At 33.1% G+C, this 26,529-nt stretch overlaps 1 protein-coding gene across 1 annotated transcript in view; it reads right to left on the bottom strand.

Moving 5' to 3' along the window:
- The window catches only part of LOC145261966 (uncharacterized), a 620,004-nt gene that overhangs the window by 322,500 nt on the left and 270,975 nt on the right, over positions 1–26,529 (bottom strand). Inside the window, exons 17-18 of the mRNA XM_080119795.1 lie at positions 10,684–10,806; positions 6,691–6,816 (exon numbers count right to left, since the gene is read on the bottom strand). Coding sequence (XP_079975921.1) covers positions 6,691–6,816; positions 10,684–10,806 — 249 coding nt within the window. The remainder of the gene's footprint in view (positions 1–6,690; positions 6,817–10,683; positions 10,807–26,529) is intronic.

The following is a 26,529-nucleotide window of genomic DNA, read 5'->3' as shown; positions in this document are numbered from 1 at the left end:
TGGAATCGGATTTTGCTTGCAAAGTATTTAATGAAACTACGAGTAAGCTCTATGGGTTACTTGGTAAAAGTTAAAAAATAGTGAGGCAAAGGGAATGGGGAAAAAAGAAAAATGATTTCACGTGAATGGATAGTTGAGTGAAGAGTAGACGTTCCAATAACAGTAAAATCCAAAAATTTAGTAAAAGTCCGTTATCCAGAAGTAAAAATCCAAATTTATACACACACACTAAAAACGTGATTCTCTTTTTTTAGGTGAGTACCTCTAAACACCCTGAATAACTTGGTAGAAATAAGAACTTAAAAGAGGCAATAATTTTACAATTTAGAGTACCTATTTACTATGCCTCCCCACGGGACAGAGTTAGACACCAAGGTCGTTGTTTAATGTGGAGAAAAGGTACAAAAATAAAAATTGTCTCAGTCGTGAAGGATTTCTCCTCCACCGAAAGAGAACAAGAAAATGAAGTGCAGCATCTGAAGAACAGATACTACACTTTGATCTTGACCAAAAGGCCAATTTAGAGTAAGTGGTAAGTTTTACCTTAAATTTCATGTAAAACTGACCCCCATTTTTTAAAAAATCTATTTTAGCGTTTATGGCAAAAAAATAATATTATTTATTTTTGCGGGGGTGGGGATATATGCTGTGAACTTTTGAGAGGGAGGCGGTTCTACACGTGGTTTTATGACCTTGCTAGTCGGACTTAAGAATTAATTGTAAAAGAACATCTAGTTAACAACCCTAAAAGTTAGAATACCCCGAAAATGGAGGATCATTTTACTTTAACTTTAGGGCCGAAACTGATACCCTATTCTAAATGTTAAATAATTATTTGTTTTGTTTTTTTCCCCTCACGTAATCACCTAAAAAAGTAGAATCTTTTTGGAGGAATGGAACAAAGGGTGATGTAGTTGAAGCTGTTAATCTACAAGTGTACCGACATGTTCTATAAATTAGCAACAAATAAGTGTGATTTTAATATATTCATCGAGTTTACCTTTACAATCGATTCAGAGTCAAAACAAACTAATAGGATTTGTATCGGAATACCTCTGATAAGTAACGATAATCGAAGAAATCTGATTAAAGAAGAAACAGTCCAATTTTGGTCAAACTTGATACTTTTATGCAGCCTACCCACATAATTGCATTCAAGAAGTTTTATCACAACACAAGCAGAATGGTTCGGCCTATAAAATCAGCAGTAGGTTCTTTGATAAGACAGATGTGTGTTCAAAATAAACGTTTCTGTTTATAGTATAACTGGATAATTGTACTTGACTTTTGATTTTTAACCTTAATTCAAGTTATTATATAAAATTAAAAATAATTTCATGAAATCAACAGTAGGTTCTCTACATTGCAATATAAGACTACACTGAATTGTGGACTAAATCGGGGAGGCATGTGCACCTTCCTCCCAGTGCACAGAGGCGAGTTCTTGACAAGAGCAAGCAATCAATTGATTTGATTAACGAATGAGCGATTTCACCGATTTTGATGACAATAAAAGTATTAGAAGTGTGGAACATTTGTTAATCCTCTTTAAATTCCGAGCTGCTAGTATATATATATATATATATATATATATATATATATATATATATATATATATATATATATATATATATATATTATTATTATTATTATTATTATTATTAAATGCAACGGAGACACTTTGCTTTATGATTCTTTTTTTTTTTTTTAATTTTTCGATTTTCCATATAATGTTTTTTTGTATCAAAATCAAAAATATTAATAAAAGTTCCATAATTGTTGCAGTCACGAGCGCTTTCGATTCGTCCATGAATCATCATCAGGTGTTGAAGTAAAAGTCCGAAGGAGCGAAAATGAGAATTAGGAAACCATGTGGATGAACCTATCTGCACAGTTTTGTTTGGTTTGGAAACCGGCTGAACCTACCTACATGTCCTACTTCACAGTTTGGTTTCCAAACCAAACTGTGACGTAAGACATGCAGCTTGGTTCAACCGCATTGTTTCCTAATCGAAGATTCCAATTGCATTACCTATTGTTCATCAAATAGTGTTTTTTCATCGTCTGAAGAGGGGTCGTTATTGAAAATATTATCAAACGACAATGTTTGAAATTTCCCGAAGGGTCACGAAACGATTGTAACTACACAACTTGTTGCTATCACTTCGATCTTTGTTGTCTTGATTTCGTGAAAATAATATACCGATGCTGGTAATTTTGAAGCTTAAAAATCAAGTTATCTTATTTGGACTTTAACTTTATTGGTATATGGACAATTTATCGAATTTTAATTTATCTGCACATATTAAAATTCTGTATGAAAAATACTGATAAGATATATATATATATATATATATATATATATATATATATATATATATATAAGCGAGATAAGACACTGATAGAATTCAGATGAAAAATCCTGATAGATATTACTTAAAGTAATACTTTCAAGGTGATCCTAGCCAAAAAGGAAAAGCTCAATATTTAAGAATAGAGCAATATATAAGTTTTGTGGTTAAATTTTAAATTCTGAAAAAAAAAACATATAGAGACATATATTCGATTTAAGAATTTATTGCTTGACAAAATAAATATATAGTAGGGGTTATTTTAATTTCCTTAATCCATGGATTTTCAACAATGGCTATATCTTCAGAGGAAATGAAATGCAGTTAGCAAAATCTTCAGCTGCGAATGGACGCTATTTTGCTTTTCAGCACAATTATTGAAAATAGTTTTTTGAGTGGTTGTGGATAATTATATGGATAGATAGAACACTAAAAAATCGTACTCAAAACACATTAACTACTGAACCAACAACATTAGAGAGCTCCAGTGACTCCAACTATGCCAACTCCATAAATAAGACACATTATAACACCCAAGTCACTCAGGAACCCCATCCTAAAACCGATTCGAATCTAATCATCCCGTCCCCCTCTATAAGTTTATCCTACACCCATAGTAGAAATTCCGACAACTTAAACACCATTAATACAAATGTAAAATCCCACACGTATATTGGCGCAACGGCAAATCTAATTAAACTGAGAATTTCCAACCATATAAGCTCCTTTAATAATGAAAATCGAAATAGCAATAGAGGCAACTCCCTAACAACTCTGATTAAAGACCTCCAACATAGTAATATTCCGTACTCACTAAAATGGGATTTATTGAACAAATCCAATTCATACACCCCTAAATCCAAATTCTGCAACCTTTGCACTTCAGAAGCAGTTGCAATAATAACATATCCTAAAGCCACGATAAACACCAAAAATGAGCTTATTTCGTTATGCAAGCACAGGAAAAGATTCAAGTATAGCCAGCTCAAAACCACTTAAGTCACCATACCTGAACTAGTTTTGGCATGCTGTCCCTATGTGTATAAGCATGGATTCACGCTTGTATGAGTGTATATGTATGTACGCATGAGGGGGTGGATGTTGCATGTGCTGTAGCAACGTTAATATTTTAATATTTTCGTATGTCTATATGTGTATTTATACATGTGCATGTTTGAGCAGGTATATGTTTGTACATGTCTATATGTGTATGGCTGTACATCTGTATATATGTGTATATATGTGTATGTGTGTGTATATGCATATATAAGTGTGTATGTGTGTGTGTGTATATATATATATATATATATATATTTGCATGATCTTGTCTCCATTAACTTCATTTCCTTATATATGTGGATGTATATATATGTGTGAGCTTGTAGACGTTCGTTTTGTGTTGAGTGTATATACAGATGATTATGAGCTACAGTGTGTATATATTTATGTATGCACGTGTGTGTATGTGTGCGTGTATACGCATATGTATGTGTTTATGTGTGTATATGTATATATGTGCGTGTGCATGTATATGTGTATATGTATATATGTATGTGCGTGTGTTTGTGTGAGCATGGGCATTTAAAAGAGTTACAAACCTTAGCCGTATATTGGAACACTAACTATCTATATCTCCCTGGACCATATAAATGTGTTGGCAATGGGGGATATTCTGCCTCTCCCTCTCTAAAAATGAATCGTTAGATAAACCCGATCATTTATTGATGTATATATATCTTTAATGGAAGGTGCACGCTTTCTGTATTTGTATGTTAGATCTATCAGTGTGCGCACCTTTATCTCTTTTTAGACATAACACTCATGAAGATGTTCATTTGCTGTATGTATACGATGGTATGCAAAATAAAAGGGGTATGATTTGCATGCTTGCACTTGATTATATCATTGTCCGACCGTGCATATGAGCGCAGTTGTACACTCGAGTATGCGCGCATGCATATTCGCCCGGATGCATAATCGCCCAGCTGTATAAACAGTTCCCCTCTCCAATATGCGTGTTTTGCGTTATGATATGTATATATGTAATTGAGTGCACATGTTGCATTAGTATAACGATGCGTATGTATATAAGTCTATATTTATGTAAGCATGGTATGGATCAGTGTTTGTGCATAAATGTATACTATGTATATGTCTATATATGTATATGTACATATGTATGTGTCGCTGTGGCTATATATGTGCTTATATTTGCACTTATGTTTAGGTTTGATAGATGGATATACAAGTAATCATTATATAAATAATTAAAACAACCATGCTTGGGTGACCCCATACCCAGCCCCACATTTAAATCAATTCTACCCTTTATAAAAATATCTAACTAGCCACAGTATATAAAGCACTCACTCAAATATCAATTCCAACCCAACGAACAACAAAACAAAGTCATCCATAGATCGCCTCCAAAAAGAAATATATGTATTTTAAATAAAATTTAAACAAACTTAATTAAACCACATCATACTACGACAACAAGCATATTGAACCGACTTATCGCAACTAATGAAGTCACCTTTAAATATACACTCAAAATTAAAAGAACCCAACCATAAACTCACTTAATTAAGTAACACTCCAAACATTCCACATTTTTACACCATGACTCCTCTCCATCTCCACCACAATCGCTCACCCATCCGCATAGCAAAAGCAGCACACCCAACCCATATCACGCACACCCACTTTGAAAATCACAAGAATATCCATTTCCCACTTGAACCCAGAGGTCAACCCTTTTAAAGAATACTAAAATACAATTCCTCCCTCCCCGCCAAAAAAAAGAATTCCATTAAGACCCTGTATGCTCGCCCAACTTTAACCCCCCCTCTCTCTTTGCCCTCTCTACCTCACTCCACTCTCCTCTATCCCTCATCTAAAAGGCTTCCCTCACCCACTATATACAAGAAAACAAACTATCTTTCTACAGAGACTCACACCTTAAGCAAGCCATCCAACGCATTGTTCTGAATATCATATCCAGGATTATTTTGCTATTTTTGCTTTTGCTACCTACACTATTGATTTCGAGGTCCATAGCATACTTAACTCAATGCTCAAATTCTATTACTCACGGGGATAATTACAATGGAATGGTATATCCACCCAACTTCGGATACACTTTGTCAACACTGAGAAAGCATTTGGACTACACCAACCAACACACACTCAACGCAACAACGAATAAGGCTACCCCAGATACTTTACGAAAAATCAATAAGGAGCAATACACTTTTGCTATATGGGAATATCACTTCCGATTTTCTGCCCACCTGGATTTATAACCCTGAACGACATTGGACTCCTTCCGATAATGGATTACCCGGGTTTTATCAACGTCTCTTTCGTATAATTTTCTCCATATAATTATCCACAACCATCCAAAAACTATTTTCAATAATTGTGCTGAAAAGCAAAATAGCGTCCATTCGCAGCTGAACATTTTGCTAACTGCATTTCATTTCCTCTGATGATATGAGCCATTGTTGAAAATCCATGGATTAAGGAAATTAAAATAACCCCTTGTATATGTTCCTTTTGCCAAAAAATAAATTCTTAAATCGAATATATGTCTCTATATGTTGTTGTTTTTTTTTTTTTCAGAATTTAAAATTTAGCCACGAAACATATATATATATATATATATATATATATATATATTACAATTTTACAAATATATATATTACAATTTTTATTTTCACGAACAAATTAAGTTTCGTTTAATTATTATTATTATTATTTTTTTTAATTTTTTTTTTTTTTTTACTTTCCGTACAGCTTTTTAACCAGGCCGGTTAAGTAAGGGTTAGTCAAGGATTTGATTCAAAAATAAATTAAAAAAAGAAAAGAAAGCAATAAAAAACATTTAAGGTCAGGACTACGTTCCAAAAAATGTGTGTGTGTGTGTGTGTGTATATATATATATATATATATATATATATATATATAGTGTGTGTGTGTGTGTGTGTGTGTATATATATATATATATATATATATATATATATATATATATATAGTGTGTGTGTGTGTGTGTGTGTGTGTGTGTCTTTCAGGAGACTGGATCGTCCGTTCTAAAACGCTGTAATTTACTATCATTTTGTCTTAACTTACTGGATTTTACAATTTACTCTATGTGCAATTGCAAATTGTCGTCTGCTGCAGTCTGATTGACTAAGCACCTCGGCATCTTCCGACTGCTTACGTAAACTATCGGAAGATGCAGAGTTTTAGCATGGGTCATAAACTGTACCAGTAGCTATACTTAATTACAAGCAAAAAAAAAAGAAATTGAAAAATAATCGAACGATTTTGCACTTACCAGCACAAGTTCTTTTATTCTCATGAAGCCTGAAACCGGTTTTGTTGCACAAACACCGATAGGATCCGATAGTGTTGATACATATATCATCGCATATGTCTGGCGTTTTTACGCATTCGTTAATATCTGGGGAAACACAAGGCATAAGATAAGCATTTAGATGAATAGTTTTGTCACACAATAATGCTTTGCTAATCAATATTTTATATATTTCACATTTGTATATCTCTTCGATTTGTCTCTTTCACCGTTGGAACTCAACTCGTTTCATTTGTAGTTTTGATTTATGTTACGAAAAACAATCGCGTCTACATCAGATAATTCTATTAGTGTCCTCATTACGGTTTCCTCAGCATCCCATCCGTCTCGTGTCTGCAAAAATACTTGCCGCATTCCATTCATGCACGAACAAATGGATAGATAGTTTTTGTGTTAAATTATATCAGCATTTACAATGAGCATTTATTTCATGAAAACATTTATTTTGTGGTTTTTAATGGAACACTGGAATTTCACGAGCACACATTTGCACAAACAGACAATTACCATTGAAATTTCATTTGAATAAATATCTTGGAATTATGCATCATTGTCTTTTTAATTTTTATCTGTTGTATGCTTATTATTATTATTATTATTATTATTATTATTGTTGTTGTTGTTCTTTATTAATTATTTACTTATTACCTATTAATCATTATTTATTAATTATTATTATTTATTATTATTACAACCACCATTAACAGTTTTCTCTTCTCTTTATTTATTCCTAAATCTTAACACTAATTCCAGGACAAAAGATGATTGATTACTATTATTATTGTTGTTATTATTATTATTATTTATTAATTATTATTATTGTATTTTATTAATTATTATTACTATTTTTATTATTAATCTTATTGTTATTATTGTAATTGTTATTATTGTTATTATTGTCATCATTGTTATTATTATTATTGTTATTAATATTGCTATTATTATTGTTTTTAATATTGTTATTTTTACTATTGTTAGTTGTTTTTAATGTTATTATTCGTATTATTGTTATTACTGTTATTATTGTTTTATTATTATTTTCATTGTCATTGTTATTATTGTTGTTGTTATTATTATTGTTTTTTTATTATTTTTATTATTGTTTTTTATTATTATTATTATTATTATTGTTTTATTATTATTATTATTTATTATTATTATTGTTGTTTTTATTATTATTATTATTATTATTATTATTGTTATTATTGGTTTTATTATTATTATTGTTTTTATTATTATTATTGGTTTTATTATTATTATTGGTTTTATTATTATTATTGTTGTTGCTGTTGTTGTTGTTGTCGTCGTCGTTGTTGTCGAGCATCACAAGAAAAACTTGCATAGACTTGTCACAGAATTACTCGTGACGTTTCATTTAAATAAATACCCTTGAATCATACATCATTTTAGTTTTTATCTATCTTTCTCATCATCATCTTCTTTATCATTGCTGTGATCTTCTGAAACTGCAACACTTATATGAAACACTTGAATTTCGAAATCATCAGTACCAGACAAGAAAGCTTCCCAACCACCGATAGCCATAAAATACCATCCTACCTGAGAGTTCTTCCTTCAAATTCCTCGGCTTTACATACGCAGGCAATATGAACTGAAACAATTACATTGAGGACATTGCGAAGGTTGCTGCAAAGAAGGTGGGCTCTCTCTACCATGCTAGAAGATTACTCATATCTGACAATATCCTGTTCCTCTACAAAACCACCATTCGCCCATGCATGGAGTATTGTTGTTACATCTGGGCTGGTGCATCTACCGCTAGCCTCTCCCTCTTGGACAGGGTTCAAAAAAAGTCTCCAATCCAATACATCCCACACTGTTAATTAAGCTCAATACTACAATGTGCTTGTTTTACAAATATTTTAATAGAATGTGTTCTGATGAACTCTTTGCACTTGTGCCCCCTCAATGTACATACACCTGATAAGCCTACTTTGCAACAAAATCACACCCCTACACTATAAAGCTTTCTACTCTTGGACATCTAGACTTTAGAATTCCCTTCCTGCTACCTGCTTCCCTGACTGAATTAACATGAAGAAGTTTAAATGTAATGTAAACCAACATCTTACTCATATTCCCTAAACAAGGTTCCAGATAGTAGCATCTTACATCCAAGTGGCGATGTGCCTTGTTTGAGATGAACATGATTTAAAATATTTTAAAAAAATTTTTTTTTAAAAATAGGTGCCAATATGAGCTGAAGCCAAAGTCTCCAAGACAAGTATAACAATTTGGAAAAGATGAAGATTTCTGTATGTTGGAACTTCAAAGGAATTTCTGACTTTTGAATTTGTGCTGAATAGTCATGCTATCTAGGGATGAACTTTACTGAAGGCAACTTAATTTGCTTGAAACGTCCACATCTTGCTCATTAAAAACGTGTTTTCTTTTTTGTTTTTTTTTAACAAGACAATGCAACGTTGTATACAGAGAGAGAGAGAGAGAGCAATGAGAAACTTCTGCTGCATCCACCCTATAGCTTAGACGTTGCACCATCTGATTAAACCCTATTTTGATCAATGCAATATCTGAGAGATGAAGTGGACAATGACTCGAACTAACGATTTGAATGTGTCATGTTCGAATCCATTCGATTTCATAGGTCTGTTTTCATATATGGATGCTGGCAACCTTTACATACCTCCCTCTATAAGTACCTGATTCGAGAAAAAGTCTGGAAAACAATGTCAACAAGCAGAACCAAAACGGTTAAAAGATTGTACTATGCGGTTTCATACGAATTTACTTTTTTCTTTCAGCACTTTATGAAGGACTACTGTTCTCATCTTCAGTGATATTCTCACAATGTTTTGGCCGATATAATCTTCGATCTATTTCAAGTACATCTTGTCAAACTCGGATTTTTTTTTTTTGTCAAACAAAAGAATCTGCAAAGAATTTGGAATAAAAATCAAAAGGTTAGCATGCTCTTGAATGGAAATCACAAGTGTAGCATGCTATTGTTTTGTCAGCCATGACCGAATAGAATTCTTAAGTAATTCACGATTTTATTCTTATCATCACATGAACTGACGATTGAACCTTCAACATCCAGAAGTGTGTCACTTAGAACTGAATTTTACTTAGTAAATTTATTCATTACACCACAGTGGGCAATTGCTAGTATATAATAAAGCATCATTTTTTGCACACAGCAAATTTTCTTCACTCTCGGAGAATTTCTTTAAAGCTTTGTACAAATTATAAGAATTTATTTGTGATATTCTATTCAGTGTAAGGATCAATTTTGTTGGAATATGATTTTGTGTTGGGGTAGCACGCCTTACAGATTCTGACGATGGACTATTCCTGACATCACTTCCGGTAACAAGTTTCTGTGATCGAGCAATCTGGATCTGAAACTCACAGAGAGTAGGTCGCAATCTTATTTTGTCTTTCCAGTTGGAGTCCGACTTAAGCAATGTATAGTTCATTTTACTATTTCTAAGCCTTCTTATTCTTTTTTTTTTCACATTTAAACCACAACAGTTTGTTTCAAGAATAATTTTATTTCTGCTTTTTGTGTTTAAACCAGTTTTAATTAAAAATCATTAATTTATTCACAAATTTAACATATAAAGTTATCTTAGCGGATTTTCAAAGCCAGACTCAAATAGCATTTAAACTGATAAATCAAATTTTACTTCTGATCAGCCAACTTTCATTAGTTATTGTTGCATCGTCTTATTGGCAATGAAATAAAATACTTAGCTACAACTTTTTATTACTTAGTCCAAACTTATGATATGACGCGTTAAAAATAAAAATCAGCAAGAGGAATAACTCATTTTAAATTGAATTATAAAATAGGAGTTGTCTACCTTGATTTAAAAAAAAACTGTGCGAACAAATAAAAATGAAAAACTAAAATGGCTTCTCTGCATTGGATCACTACAGCTAGTTTGAAATAAAAATAAAAATTGTTTTTACCTGTACAATGCTTCTTATCATCCAGTAATTGATAACCAGCTTCACAGGTGCAATATGCATCCCCAACAGTATTCATGCATATGTCAGAACAGTTATAATTGTCAGTGGCGCATTCGTCAATATCTGGAAACAGAATAAACGTTGTAAGAATTCAAGAAAAAAAATCTGCCATTCTGTAAGTGCACTTCTAGATATATAAATAAGATTAGATTGTTATAATCAATTTTTGTTAAGTTTTTCCCCCTTTACAAAGATTAAAATCAGGATATAATGATACTAAACCTTATGTCTAGGATCCTTATTCTAATTTTGACTAACATTTTGATTCTAGAAAATGTCTAAAATTTAAGACTTGAACAATTTGAAATTCAGGAAACTTTGCTTCATTCGTGTCTAATGACTATGGATAAAATTCCAATACTTTAATTTTTTTTAATGAGACAATGTACTCGTATTCTAAATTCCTTAAAAATATTCTAATGAAAACGAAATTCGAAGAAAATTTATTAATTGATGCCTAATATTTATTGTTAAATTTTCACAAGCTGCCTCCTCTATTTTTTTCTTCTTTTGCATGAAACTAGATTAAAATAAATATATCCCACATTACGCATTCATTACGTCTAACAGTTCTGCTCCAAAATGAATAATATTCTAGATACATAGGATTAGATTGTTATCATCATCATCGCCTTTGTTCAGTCTCGAAAGACAACTGGTATCCCCTGTTAGAATAACTGCACGTGTAATTTTGAGGCAAAGGTTGCACAATCTCCAACCACGCCTCTCCTGAATCAGCACTGCTAGTGTCCAGTGGTAAGGAGGAGGGCTAGACGACTGGAAACAATGCCAAGATAAGTGGAGAGCACATACAGCAGCTGGAATTCCTTAATGGTCACCCATTTTAGTACTGACCAAGCTCAACGTTGCTTAACTTCGATGATATAACGGGAATCGGTGTATCGACTTGATTATGTCATTGTTATAGACCTGATGTTGCTCGTGATGGAATGAGGGTGACTATTATGTGCTTTCTATATGCTCATAACAACGTGTTACTTTCTTCCGCCTTCTCCCGATTCGCCCATAATATAGTTGAAAGAAGCTGAAATGTTGGAAAACTCTTTGAATTATGTCTTGTATGTATATTGTTTTTACACATGTATATTGTTTTAACATATGTATATTGTTTTAACACATGTATATTTTTTTAACACATGTATATTGTTTTAACATATGTATATTGTTTTAACATATGTATATTGTTTTTACACATGTATATTGTTTTAACACATGTATATTGTTTTTACACATGTATATTGTTTTAACATATGTATATTGTTTTTACACATGTATATTGTTTTAACATATGTATATTGTTTTAACATATGTATATTTTTTTTACACATGTATATTGTTTTAACATATGTATATTGTTTTAACACATGTATATTGTTTTAACATATGTATATTGTTTTAACATATGTATATTGTTTTTACACATGTATATTGTTTTAACACATGTATATTGTTTTAACACATGTATATTGTTTTAACACATGTATATTGTTTTTACACATGTATATTGTTTTTACATATGTATATTGTTTTTACACATGTATATTGTTTTTACACATTTGAATTTCACTTAAATCGAATATCTGTATTTGAACTGTTAAGGGAGTTCTGTCTGTATGAATCACTTAGACGTGGTGACACATAAATTTTCAACATACAGAAAGAAATGTAGAAATTCGAGGCCACTTCCATCGTCTTCTCCAGAGAATTTTATGTCTATGATATAAATTTAATCCAGATTTATTTGAAATTTTAACGGATCATTCCCTCACAGACTCGAGAACACTTTCATTATCTTCCCAATAAATTTTACATAATTAATTTTTATGTAGATTTTCTAATCTTTTTTTCTGTATGCAAACACATACATATACAAACGCATACACAAAAATGCATACACACAAAAACGTATACATACACACACAAACGCGTACATAAACACATACACATACAAAAACGCACACACAAACAGACAGACACACACACACACACATACATTGAGTTTTATATCTACAGCAGATTATACTAATATAGATGAATATCCTTCTCATTATGGTTGAAATTAATTCTCTGCATCCGTTTTCTATACCGATACAAGGATTAAAATCAGGATACATTAATATTAAATCTTATGTCTACAATCCTTATTTCAATTTTACTAGAATCCATTTTGATTTGGATTCTAGAAAATGTCTTTAAAAAAATTTGAAATACAGGAAATCTTCCTTAACTGATGTCTAATGACTATGGATTAAATTTAATGCCCATCTGAAATATTTTAATTTACAAAATGAGAGGCTTATGCTCGTATTGTGCCCCTTAAAATCCATTTGAAACAATCCAAAGAAACTGGAATTTAGAGAATATTTATTAATTGATGTCTAATATTTCTTGTTTTAATTGCATAAAAGTTCAGAATTATTTGAATCTTTACAAAGGGTTTCATCTAAATTTTTCCTCTTTTGGATGTAACTAAATTAAACGTAAATATAGCCTACATTACTCATCCTTAAGCTTACCAAGTGTGTTCAAAAATTCATAATGATCGGTTAAAGTGAGAAACCTGAAAGATACATTAAAATTATTAATTTGTAACGGGATAAAAAAAAACGGATGCAGATTACATATAAATAAAATAACCGAAAATGTATCCTTTTAAGTTCAGTTTACTGCCCCGTGCAACATGTTGCCAGAAACCACAATCAACCTACAGATGACCAAACAATTCAAGGCAGTGAGTCGCTAATGCCTGGGGACACGATATTGGTATAGCCATTATGCATCCAACACTGCCTTGAATTATTTGGTCATCTGTAGGTTGACTATGGTTTCTGGCAACATGTTGCACGGGGCAGTAAACTGAACTTAAAAGGACACATTTTCGGTTATTTTATTTATAGTTGTATAATTTGTAAGCAAATAGTCTTTAAATGATATGAATATATGTATGCGGATGGGATAGGGCGAGATCAAAATGGACTTGGCATTTTCGTTCGTTATTTTAACTTTTTGGTTCTTGTAAACCAGTGTCCGTGCTCTCGGCAATCGCCAAGACGACACGGTTAAAACAAGAATAAAAAAAGAATAAAAAATTTGAAAACCGGGTGACTGCGATTGTTGAGAGGGGAATGCACAGTACTGGGGGGGGGGGGTTAGTCAAATAAAAATTAGGAGAGATGTCACAGACTTGTTTTCCTGTACAAAATTAACTATTTTGTTTCTGGCAACTTTTCTTTTGAGCGTTAGTGGTTTTATGCGTTCTCTTTAAAGGACATTGTATTTTTCGAATAAATTACCGTTTACTGTTTCCTTTTTTTTTTTTTTTTTTTTTTTTACTGAAATATCGTTTACGTAAATATAAATTAATTGGAAATACTGCCAAAACCCAGTTTGCTCTAATTAACTTACAGAACTGAAATAAAATTTAAGGGAAAACATTTTAAAAAGCGATTTGACTGAGAATGCAGTTTTGTATTATGTTGAGAATGGTTGGGTTAGAAAGGGGGCCTTGAGTAACTGACAGGGTTGCGAATTAGAGTAGAGAGTGGATTTCTGGATGATGAGGTGGAGGAAAGGTAAACACACGGGGATTTAAAAAAAGGTTGGTTGTTGTGTTTATCGGGGCTTCACGGCATATCAACCACCGTGGGTCATTTAATGCCAAGCTATGTATTTAGTTGAGATAGTTTTTGCTGTTTCTTTTTCCGAGTTATGTATTTAAAAGTTTTTTGAGTTTTTACGGTTTAAAGTGATTTAAAGAGTTGTTTTATTGTCATCTGTTTGTCGCAGAAAGTGCATTTTGGTTTTTCTGTTGCTTCGATTAGGTGCAAGTGTGTTAATTTGGTATGTCTGATTCTGATTCTGTTTAGAACGATATTTTCTCTTCGTCCTTTTATTGTTGTTTTGTTTTTGTGTTTTATTATGGGTTGGTGCTCGTGTAATTTGTTTTGGGTATATGTGTCCCATTCTGTTTGCCATTTATTTTTGTTATGTTCCCTTATTTTTCTGCTGAAATCTGTGTATGGTATTTTGATGTTTGTTATATTTTTGCTAATGGCTTCTCCAGCTAATTTGTCAACTTCTTCATTGCCTGGAATACCAACATGACTTGGTATCCAGGCTAAGATTATTTCTTTACCTTTTTCAATAATTTCATTGTATTTGTTCATTATATCTAATATATAAGGATGCTCTAGTTCTTCTCCTCTTAGACAAAGAATCGGTATATATAATGAAGTTTTTCTTATTGTCGTTCTTAATTAATTCAAGTGCCATTTTCATTGCTTGTAGTTCTGCTGTGTATACTGATGTGTCGATGGGAAGTCTTATTTGGAGATGGTTCTTTCCATCTGTACATGCTGCACCTGTTCCTTTTTGTTTTGGCTCCATCAGTGTATATTTCTTTGTGCTGTAGGTACTTTTCTTTGAGTTCGCCAAAGTGGCTTTTATTTATTAAGTTGTTGGTATTGTTTTTTTGGTATTTAGTAAGAGTTAGATCAGTGCTTGGATCTTTCAAAGTCCATGGTGGTTTGTTGCTTACTGTGTGTGTGGCTATGTTATTATGGTTTTTGTTAATTTGAGTTAATATTTCTTTGATGCGATATCCGAAAGAAGGTATGTTTTTTTGGTTTACTGGTATAAAAGTTTGTATATTGTAGGTTGAAGGTTTTTTCGTATGTTGGGTTGTTTGGATCACTTTGTAGTTTTATTGCGTATTGTGTTATGAATTTCTGCCATCTTAAATGTAGAGGGGGTTCATTGGCTTCTATGTATAGGCTTTCCATGTGCCTGGTATATTTTTAAGATTGTGTCTTGGTATGCTCCCCAGTCTGTTTTCGATATTACTTTTAAAATTTTCATTGCTTGATCCAGTTTTCTATTTCGTTTAAGCATCTTTCTTTCAATTGTTATATTTAATGCAGAATATGCAATTGAACAGTCATCTACAAATAATGATCTTTCAAATTGTGCGTCGACAATTTGTGTAATTTCATTTATTTTAATTAAGAATAAGGTGGTGGATAATATGCTACCTTGTGGTACTCCCGCTTCTTGCTCATATTGATCTGATAGTGTGTTTCCTTGTCGTACTTTGTAGTATCTTTGAGACAGGAAGTTTTGTATAAATATTGCCATATTTCCTCTTATTCCTATATTGTGTATGTCTCTTAGAATTCCATATCTCTAGGTTTTATCGTAGGCTTTTTGGATGTCAAAAAAGACTGCCATCACATGGTGTCTGCGTACAAAACCGTGTCTAATAAATGATTCTAGTCGTACGATTTTGTCGTTTGTGCTTTGTTTTTGTCTATATCCACTGTGATATTTTGATAAGAGGTTGTTTTTTTCCAGGTACCACATTAAGCGGTTGTTTATCATCCTTTCCATAGTTTTGGAGAGGCAGCTGGTTAGGGTTACTTACATTTTTATTTGGTTTGGCAGTTGATTCAAACCAGGATTTTGGTATTTCTCCTGTGTTCCATATTTTGTTATATATGTCACGCAACAGTTTCAAAGATGACCCTGGTAGTTGTTTTAGGAATTGATAATGTATATCGTTTGGACCTGGAGTTGTAGTTCTGCTTTTATTTATTGCTCTTTTTAGTTTTTTTCTGTTGAATGGTATGTTGTATGTTTCTTTGTTATTAGTTGTAAAATTAAGTTTTTCTCTTTCTGCTGTTTCTTTATGGATTTGGAATGATGTTGAGTACTGTTTGTTTGATGAATTTTTGTAGAATTCTTCAGCTAGTAAATTAGTTATTTCTTTTTTGTTTCATCAGTTTTAATTAAATAGTTTATGGTATTTTGTGTTTCTTTTCCAGCTATTTTCTTTATTATATTCCATGTTTTTTTAGTTGGTGTTTGGTTGTTTAGCTGTGAAATATAGTTTTTCCAGGATGTTTTTTTTTGCTTTGGTGTATCGTGCTTTGGCACGAATCTCTCTATATTTTTGTAAGTTAATTGTTGTAGGGCTTTGTTTGAATTTTTTAAGTGTTTTTTTCTTTATTTGGCCGCTTTTTTGCAGGTTTCATTAAACCAAGGGTTTGATTTTTTTGTGGGGTTTGTTGAAGTTTTGAGTATTGTTTTGGTGGCAATATTGTTTAAGGTTTGTGTGAAATGTTTTAGTGGTTCTTCTTTATTTAGAATGTTCGTGTCTAATTCTGTTCTGCATAGATTGGTTTCCCAGTTGGCTTTATGTAATTTCCATTTTGGGACTTTTTCTTCCGATATTTTTTGATTACTTTTAAGTATGATGGGATAGTGATCACTTCCGTGTTGATCTTCGAGTACATCCCAATGGAAGTCCATATAAATGGATGGAGTGCATATTGTTAAGTCTATTGCAGACATGGATCCATTGCCTGGGTGCATGTTTTGATTACTTCACCAATGGTTGCTGTGCGCATTAAAATCTCCCATTATTATAAATGGGGGCGGGAGTTGGTTTAATTAGCATGTCTATTTTTTTTTTTTTTATTGGCTGATTTGGTGGAATGTATATGGAGCAGATTGTGATTTTGCGGTGTAGGTTAGCCGTTAGTGCTATTGCTTGTAGTTCAGTGTTTAAATGGGGGATTGTGTGATGTATAGTGTTTTTGATTAGTATGGACATTCCTCCGATTGCTCTATTTGTCGTAGATATATGGGTTTTGTCGTACATGTTATATTCTTTGAATTTGTAATTGTGATTTTCTTTGAGTGGTGTTTCCTGTAGACATATTGCTGCTGGATTATGTTTGTTGAAGTATTTCTTCATGATTAGGTTTTAGTCCTCTGCAGTTCCATTGTAGGAATGTTGTTTTGTTATGATTTGTAAGGTTTTGCATGGGTATTGTTTTTATTTTTTATTTTTTTTTCCTTATTTATCGTCATTTATGGGTTCATGGGGTAAAAGGGATATCTTTTGATTCCTCAGTCTCTATGACTTCTTGGTTTTCGAGTCCTAGAAGCATAGTGGTTTTTGTTTATCTCTACTTTTGGATTGTGAGCGTGGTTGTGGTATGTTGGGGAGTTTAGGTTCATGCACCGCAGAGGTTGTTTCACTGTTCCACCGGCCCCTTCTTTTCGGGGGATCCTTCGGCATGTCTACCTCTTTCTGAACACTCAGGGGAGTGTCTTTTGGCCTGGAGAGTGAACGTGACCTGTCTGTTGAATTTTTTTTTTTTCTGCTATTTTGTTTCTTTTTTCCTCTGGTATGTTTTTTGGTGTTTGCTTTTTTTTTTTTTTGGCTAAAGGGTTTGTTTCTATTGGGTGTGATGTTTAGGTTTTTGGTTCCAGTGAGGTTTTGTTAAAAAAAGGAGTGCACTCATAGAATGCAATCATTTTTTTCTTTTTTGCTGCAGCCAATGAATGGCAAGCTCATTTTTTTTTTTTTTTTTTATCCAGCAGTGAGAAGACAAATAAATAGGGATTTATTTGAAAATAATGTTGGAAATGTGTTAAATTTTTCAACAGGTTATTTTAAGATGCAAATAGTGCAGAAAAGAGCAGTTCCTTTTTTTTTTTATGAGCTGGAGTGGTAGCTGCTCCTAAAAAGGTAAAGATCTGTAAACTCCATGCACCACGAAAGCCATTTAGTGCTTGCACTTTGTGGCTTTGCATTCTTCATTTTCATATGAATTTTCCAACATTTTTTATTATTTCATTATAGATATGAGCAATTTCATACAGCACTATGGTGTTATGCAAGCTGTTTAGAGTATGTATTTTTTATACTAAGGAGTCACTACTTATCAAGGCCAAGTGCCACACGAGGATAAGGGTTAATAAGATTATTGATATGTATGGGGGTTGAAAAGGACGTGATTTGATTAGTTAGAAGGGTGGCTTGACAAATATTTGTTGACATTATACTTGAAGGTGACTATGCTGTAATCAGCAATGAAGCAGTTCCAATGGTATTGCATTTAATGGATGGGAAGTTATTGAAAAGAAGCGCTGCTTATGGAAGTTTGTTTGGTTTTAGATACACAGACGAAGAATAGAATTTGATCTGGATTATTACAATTAGAGCCGATGCAGAACACCAGTATCTATATATAAACGGACTAAATATTGTTTGTGTGTTCCCATAATATTCTTTTACTATTCCATAATGGAATGAATACATTTAAGTTTCAGAATCCTATTTTAAAAAGTTATAATTTGCCAAAAAAAAAAAAAAAAACTGGAAATAATTTATGTGATTAAAGTTTCAACATTTTGTAAAATGTTCAACTGATTTTATTTCGAAACCGATCTCTTTAAAGAACGCATTTTGTTATTCGTTTATCTTTCTATAAAAATGTAAATATTTTCTCACAAGAAATTAATTAAAAGAAAAAGAAAATAAAACTGACCCTCATTCTATTTATTCTCTTCTATGATTCTTTTCTGGTGTTCTGAGTTGAAGGATGAGGACATGACTGTAGGAGCAGGTTAATCACTCCTACTCTTCCACTGAGCTAACTAAACATAGAGAGCGCGGCTGAGCGAATAAAATATAAAAATTGGCAAATTCGAATTAAACTAATATTTTTCTGGAAGCATGTTCCAATAAGTATTAAAACGCATATGCATCAGAATTATATATATATATATATATATATATATATATATATATATATATATATATATACCTTTTATTTATGGAACTATACTGGTTAAAAAAAATAGAGAAAGTCCTAACTGCACTTTATATAATAGATGATATATATACTTTTACAACAGTTTTATCTATATTTCATTGATGTCTATGGGATTAATGAGTTTTATTTAAAGCAGATGTGCTACAACAAAAATCTTCTGAAATGTTTTATCTGGAGTTGGCATATTTGAATAATCAACATTAATAATTAAGCATAGCTGTTCTTCTAACAAAAAGATAGGATCCATAATCATGAGTTATTTTGTCTATTATTTTGACAAACACTGAAATATTCTACATCTTGTGTTTTGTTCCACAAAATAAAGTTATATGCTTCAAACCAGAGTTACCTCCCTTGTTTTAAGAATATTTTTTTTTTTTGGGGGGGGGTCTCCTATTCAGTGATCTTTAATTATAGAAAATTTTATTGAATAAATTAGTAGAAGAATTTTAACGTAATCAAAATTCAAAGAAATTTTTGCCTTGTTATATAAAGTCAGTCAGCTAACCTTGTGTGCAAGATAGTGACTTCCTGTTATTTGATCACTCTAAAATCGTCTGTATTAAACGTTAAGCTTCATTAATGTTAACATTTCCCTTAATTCTGTGCCGATGAATGGTGGTGTTGGGGTATATTCCTTGCTAATGAAGTCAAAGGTGGCTTCATGGCGGGGTTCAAATACTACGATAAGTGTTGATCGTTATCTCCTTCCTGCACTGATGATTAAATAAATCTGAAACACTAGTGTCTGTAGGTAAATACAAATAATTATTTATAAATTATAACTATTTTCGCACATTTAAGAAATAAAAAATTGTATTGAGCACTGTCTGGGAAATGAACAAAGTCGGTCATCTAGTCTTGCGTGCGAGAACAAGACTTCCTCTTACTTGATCACTCTAAAATCAATGCATGTATCAAATGTTAAGCTCCCTTAATTCTGCAGTGGTGAACGGTGGCCCTAGGGTATGTTTCTTGCTAATGGATTCAAAGGTGCAATCATGGCAAGGTTCGAATCCTTTGACCAGCATTGATGGTAATCTCCTGCACTGATGATTGCGTAAGCATGAAACACTAGTCTGTAAGTATTAAAATAATTATTTTCAATTAATTATATATACATATACATATATATATACATATATATATATATATATATATATGTATATATATACATATACATATATATATGCAACGCTCGTTGTTTGTTTGTTTACGAACAGGCGATTTGAGCACTATAAAAGTGGTGGCGGGTGTCTATTTAAATAGACATTCCGACGAGTTATTTACGGGCGTCGATTCCATGGTCGAGTGGGAGAACTGTCAACACGACGGTTCTAGGTTCAATCCTTGGCTTGGGAGAGATGGTAGTCTAGCGGCACTGATGAGTTGTGATACAACGAAACAGGACTGTATGTCGATGACTACAAATATATACATATATATATATTCCAGGTAGAAAGATACCAAAAAATTTAGAATAATTGAATTTCAACAAGGGTCGTTGATAGTGCTCAATCAAAGAGAGCAAATTATTTTTTATTTTTTATGTAAATACAGCTATATCTTGCTGCAATGCGCAGGCCGTTTCAATAATATTTGATTTCATCAAGCAAGAAAAATTAAAATACAAAAATTAAAAAGGTTCCAGACATTTCAAATTTTGAGAAGAGAAAAAATGTCAAGACTGGCATGAAGTTCTTATGGGTTTAAGTTAATTACAAAAATCAAGTTTCCGTTAAAGAAGTGGGAAGGGTTAAAGCGGTAGGTTTAGGGAAAAGTTAGAGAAAGTGATAAGAAGAAAGGAGTAATATAATGATATAGAGGAGCGTATGAATACACTAAGGGGATGAAAAGGAAAAGAGTGAAAACAGTTGTCATGGGTTCAGACGATGACGATAGTAACGATATTATAATTCAAGTCATTTAAAAGTGTTTCAAATATAGATAGAAAGTTTTACTAAATTGGGTCATCTTGTCTATCAATAAAATGAAATAGGACGTCTTTCGTTCAATTTTTTATTTATTTATTTTTAGTTTTTATATATTATTTACTATGATAATTATTAAATACCTACAGACACTAATGTTTCATCCTTTCGGGAATTATCAGTGCAGGGTGTCAGGATTAATGCCAGTCGAGAGACTCGAACACAGAAGTCATGTCTGGCTTCATTAGCAAGGATTCGAACCACTAGGCTACCGCGAACCACGAGAGATACAAGTTGAATTTTAAACATTTATTCTTGTTAAATGCTTTTAGCGTCAGTCAGAGTGGTCTTATTACATGACGATCTTCGCGTATTAGCTAAGATATATATATATATATATATATATATATATATATATATATATATATATATATATATATATATATATATATATATTATAAAAGTCGCTCAAGATAAGGCATGAAGCCACTTGATGTAGGGAGGTAAAAAGAACAGAAGATGATTAAGTTGCATTATGATAGAAATGAGAAGAGGAAGTTAGAATTACTTCAAACAACGTAGTCCTTTAACTGGCGGTGATAAATTCAGAGGCAAAATAATCGAACATAGAGTCGAGACATTAGCTCGGCAGTGATGGACTCATCTACGCCAGAAATTCTTCAAAAGACATTCATCTCTATTCAACGGGGCAGAAGACCTTGATATTTAGCAAATGCTGATAGAGTATTCTCGCAAGCAGCTAACCCTGAGTTCAATTTTCTGTACTATCACCCGGGAAAGTGCCGACTAGAAAAGCACTATGACCTGGTTTTGTTGTTTTCTTTTACGGAATATCAATCTTTTTCAAGATATTCAATGCTAAATCCAGTATTTTTTTTTTTTTAAGTTTTCATGCTTCAAGTTTCTTTTATAGCTTCAAATGTCTATTCATGGTGTTGATTTGGTTGTTTTATAGAGGAAAATTGTTCTTTTTGTTTTTTACCTTTGCAGAACATGATTGAGTTTCAAAAGGAATAGAAAAAAAAACGATAACATCAATGTTTGGTGCATTTTAGGTCAAGATTTCAGTATCCTCGATCATGTATGAAAAATAAGATTATCTGCAGATAAGCCCTTGTGTCTAGTTTTTATTTCTCTGGGTAGTCGAATGGTGACTATTAACACAGGCCAGAATCTTTCAGGAGTGAGGAAACCCCAGGAGATAAGAACAGAAGCCAGTTAGAACTAACCCTATAAGGATGAAGCAAGGAGTTGAAGTTAGACTTTCAAGGAAAAAATTTGTTTATCTAAGAGTTTGCGATCAGTTGGGTTGATGTGTCTCTCTAGGCAAGGTGAGTCTCAGGGTTGTGTGCTAAATGATCATGCTGATTGTACTCATGTTTCAGTTTGGTTAGGGACAAATATCATTTTGTAAGTCTGATATTTGACTTCGGAGAACAAGTACGATTTTAATCTCCAATAAATAAATCAAGATCTGTTATTTGTTTATCATCTGTATTTGTTGGTGTAGTTAAAAGAAGAGTTTCTTTATTGCAGTACTGACGAAATCGAACAAAAACTTTGGACCTACAAAACGATCAAGATGATCACAAAGTGCATGTCCATAACTTTAAACTAAACAAGAAAGTAGTATGCAGGTAAGTAAAAAAGAAATCTTTATTGCCTTTGGTAACAGTTATTTTTTTTAATATTCGTTTTTATCACATCATTCTTTCTTATTAACTATAATGTACCACTGGTAGCTAATCTGATCTTTGGATTGTATCTGTAAGAAGGAACAGGCGTGTTTTGAAGTCGCTCCCCTACTCCCCCCATGGAGTCTGAGGAAAATGTGTAATATTTCTGTCAGGTAAGAATAATTTGAAAGAAAAATAAATTAAAAAACAAAAACAATATTAAATCAGTTTGTATAGTGTTGTTATTCTGTCAACCTATAATGACTATTACAACTTGGCCTTCGGGACAAGATCAAAGTGTAGCATCTGTTCCGGCAGATACTGCAAGCAAAGACCATATGTGGGGGTAACCCCACATATTAGACCTTGGTCAATGTAGGGGCAACCCTTCATACCAATTGTCACTATACAGCTCCCATTTCCCACCCATCGGGAGCTGTTCCCCTTTTCCCTCCCCCTCCCTCTCTCTCCACATTAAAAAACGGCCTTGTGCCTAATTTGCTCAGTGGGGAAGCAAATAAATACATACTGCAAGCAAAGACCATATGTGGGGGAAACCCCACATATAAGACCTTGGTCAATGTAGGGGCAACCCTTCATACCAATTGTCACTATCCAGCTCCCCTACTCCCCGGGGAGTTGGTCCCCATTTCCCCTTCACTCCTCACTTTAAAAATCGGCCTTGTGCCTAATTTTCTCAGTGGGGGAGCAAATAAATACCTCAAAGTGTAGTATCTGTTCTTCAGATGCTGCACTTCAATTTCTTGTTCTCTGTCAGTGGAGGAGAAATCCTTCACGACTGAGACAATTTTTATTTTTGTTCCTTTTCTCCATGTTAAAAAACGACCCTGGTGTCTAACTCTGTCCCGTGGGGAGGCATTGTAAATAGGGACTATTACAACTACTATTACGACAACTGCCAAGCTTAAGAAGAAAGAAGATGAATCAACTTTACTACGACAGCTATACTAAAAAAAAAAAAAAAGCGGAAATGGAGATCAACTCCATTGCAATTACCACAACAAATTATTATTATTATGAGACCTGTATACAACACAGTTGTTTACGTGACATGCTATTCAGATGTGTTGCAGGTAACATTTAAACCACTATGAATGCATGTATGAAGTATTGTTATCACATCTGGGTGGTGCACCAGTCGCTACTCTCTTCCTCTTCGACAAAAGGTAAAAAAAAGAATTTCTTACTTAATAGATCCTGCACTGTCTGCCAATCATCATATCGTCACAATTTTGCATCTCTTTGTTTCTTTCACAAGTACTTCTAATGGAATGTGCTCCAATGAACTTACTGCCCTTGTACGTTCCTCAATGTAAATACCCCAGATCCACCCACCTAGCGGCAAAATCTCACCCCTTCGTCCCATAGATGACGGAAGCTTTCCTATTCTGATAACTTCTTTTCCTCAGACTGCTTACCTTTGAAATTCCCTCCCTGTTTCCTGTTTCCCTAACTGTACCGATATACAAAAATTTTAATGCATCAGTGGCAATATATTTTGTTTGGAGGCGAATAGAAGTAATTAAAAAAAATTATATATTTTTTATATTTTAGCAGGGAACTAAATATCTTCTACCTTAGATTGCTCTTTTCTTTAAATACAAGTCCTTGACTTTTGGCTATGAGCAAAGTGTAGTATGTGTTCTAATGTTACTGCCTTTTGCTAATAAAGGAGAAATCTTTCTAGACTATGCAATTATCGCCTTTGTCTCAATCCAGAATGCTCCTGTTATGATTCTAGCTAAGAGTAGGATAGATAGAAAATGACCAACAACACGTTGCACTTTTGGTAGTCTTGTACCTAATTTCGTAATTTGTACCTTATAGCAAATAATTCAAAGTGTAGTATCTGTTCTGATACTACACTTGTTCTGTTTTCACATCGGTCTAGACGAAGGCAATTTTTATTTTTGTGTTAATCTAAAGTGCACCGTTTTGAGGAGCTAGATTCTCCTAACATTAAAAACCGGTCTTGTATCTAACTCTGCTCTGGATCAAAGACAAGTAAATATGGACTTTAAATATAAGTCTATTGTGCCATATAACGTAAATGAGAGAAAATATATTGAACTACGCCAAGGCAATAACAGGAGTTGAATAGTGCCTTTTAAAACGGCCTGTTCATGACTTAGATGCAAACGTTTATTTTTTGCTTTATGCCAATAAAACGTGACCTGAGCTGATTGTGGGCAAGTTTCTATTTATGACAGCCTGTAGACCTGCACCTGAAGTTTTATTATTATTATTATTATCATTATTATTATTATTATTATTATTATTATTATTATCCTCCTCATCATCATCATCATCATCACAGAACCTAGTGGAGTGAGAAATTGGACGGGTGACAAAAGTGATTTCGATTAATCTGATGAAGTGTTTATAAATTGTCTACCTCTCTCGTCACATAAGATATGCATCCCACAGCCAAACAAAATCAACGATAGCTGCAGAAAGAATTAGGTTAAGTGAATCATTACAATGTGCTGTGCATATTATTATTATTATTATTATTATTATTATTAGTAGTAGTAGTAGTAGTAGTGTTGTGATTATTATTTACAAGATTTATGAAGCATTTTGGTTGACTACTCATGCTTCTAATACACGGTGCAATGATAAAATTGTCTCCATAGAAAGACGACATGATTCCATTTCCGTTTGATGAAAACAGGTTATCTTTCTTTTTGTTGCAGACCATCTACTAGTTGGCCAGTTGTGTACAAATCCCAAGAGCGATAGGATCCTTCTATCATGTCTGAATATGACACAATGTTCAAGGAGCGAGATCGGAGATGCGCCACTGTACGACTCGTGCTCTCTACCGATCTAAATGACAACAGGACCATTATCAGTACCCTCAAAACGCAAATCCGAACAGCTTACCAAAGTTTCCGGCCACGGTTAAGCTCTTTGGTGTAGTTTCAAGTGAAGGCCTCATCATGCCACCTAACATCTTTAAAATCGGCTTGAAAGTCAACATCAAAGTGTACCTGGATGTGCTGAAGAGTGTGGTGATCCCCTAGTACAATAAGGTGGTCGCTGGCAGACCCTGGGTATGACAGCAGGACTCGGCGCCAGCCCACAAGTCCCAAAAAATCCAGGCTTGACTTCAGAAGGAGTGCTACAACTTTGTACCCTCCTACTGTCCCCACCCCCAATCCTCCGCCCTGAACTCGCTGGACTACTTCGTTTCGTCATACATTGAGAACATCATCAACATGACCTCCCACAGCACCAAAGCCAAGTGATCGTGGCCATCTCCCAAGTATTCGCTGAGCTCCCACCGGCACTCATGGAAAAGGCATGCTCCTAGTTTTGGACCCATATCAAGGTGGTGATTGAGGCTGAAGGCGACTACATTGAATAGATGTCAGCTCTAGTGTATAATCACGTTACCGGAATTGATTTTTTTCAATAAAAGTTTGAAAATAAAGCAGTAGTGTTGTCTTCTTTAGGATGACAAATCTATCATTCCACCTTATAGTAATC

Source organism: Euprymna scolopes, chromosome 3 (assembly GCF_053919585.1).
Source record: "Euprymna scolopes isolate OS-2025 chromosome 3, ASM5391958v1, whole genome shotgun sequence".
NCBI classification, from domain to species: Eukaryota; Metazoa; Mollusca; class Cephalopoda; order Sepiida; family Sepiolidae; genus Euprymna; species Euprymna scolopes.
The sequence above is the reverse complement of the archived record's forward strand: the minus strand, read 5'-3'. Positions and strand labels throughout refer to the sequence as shown.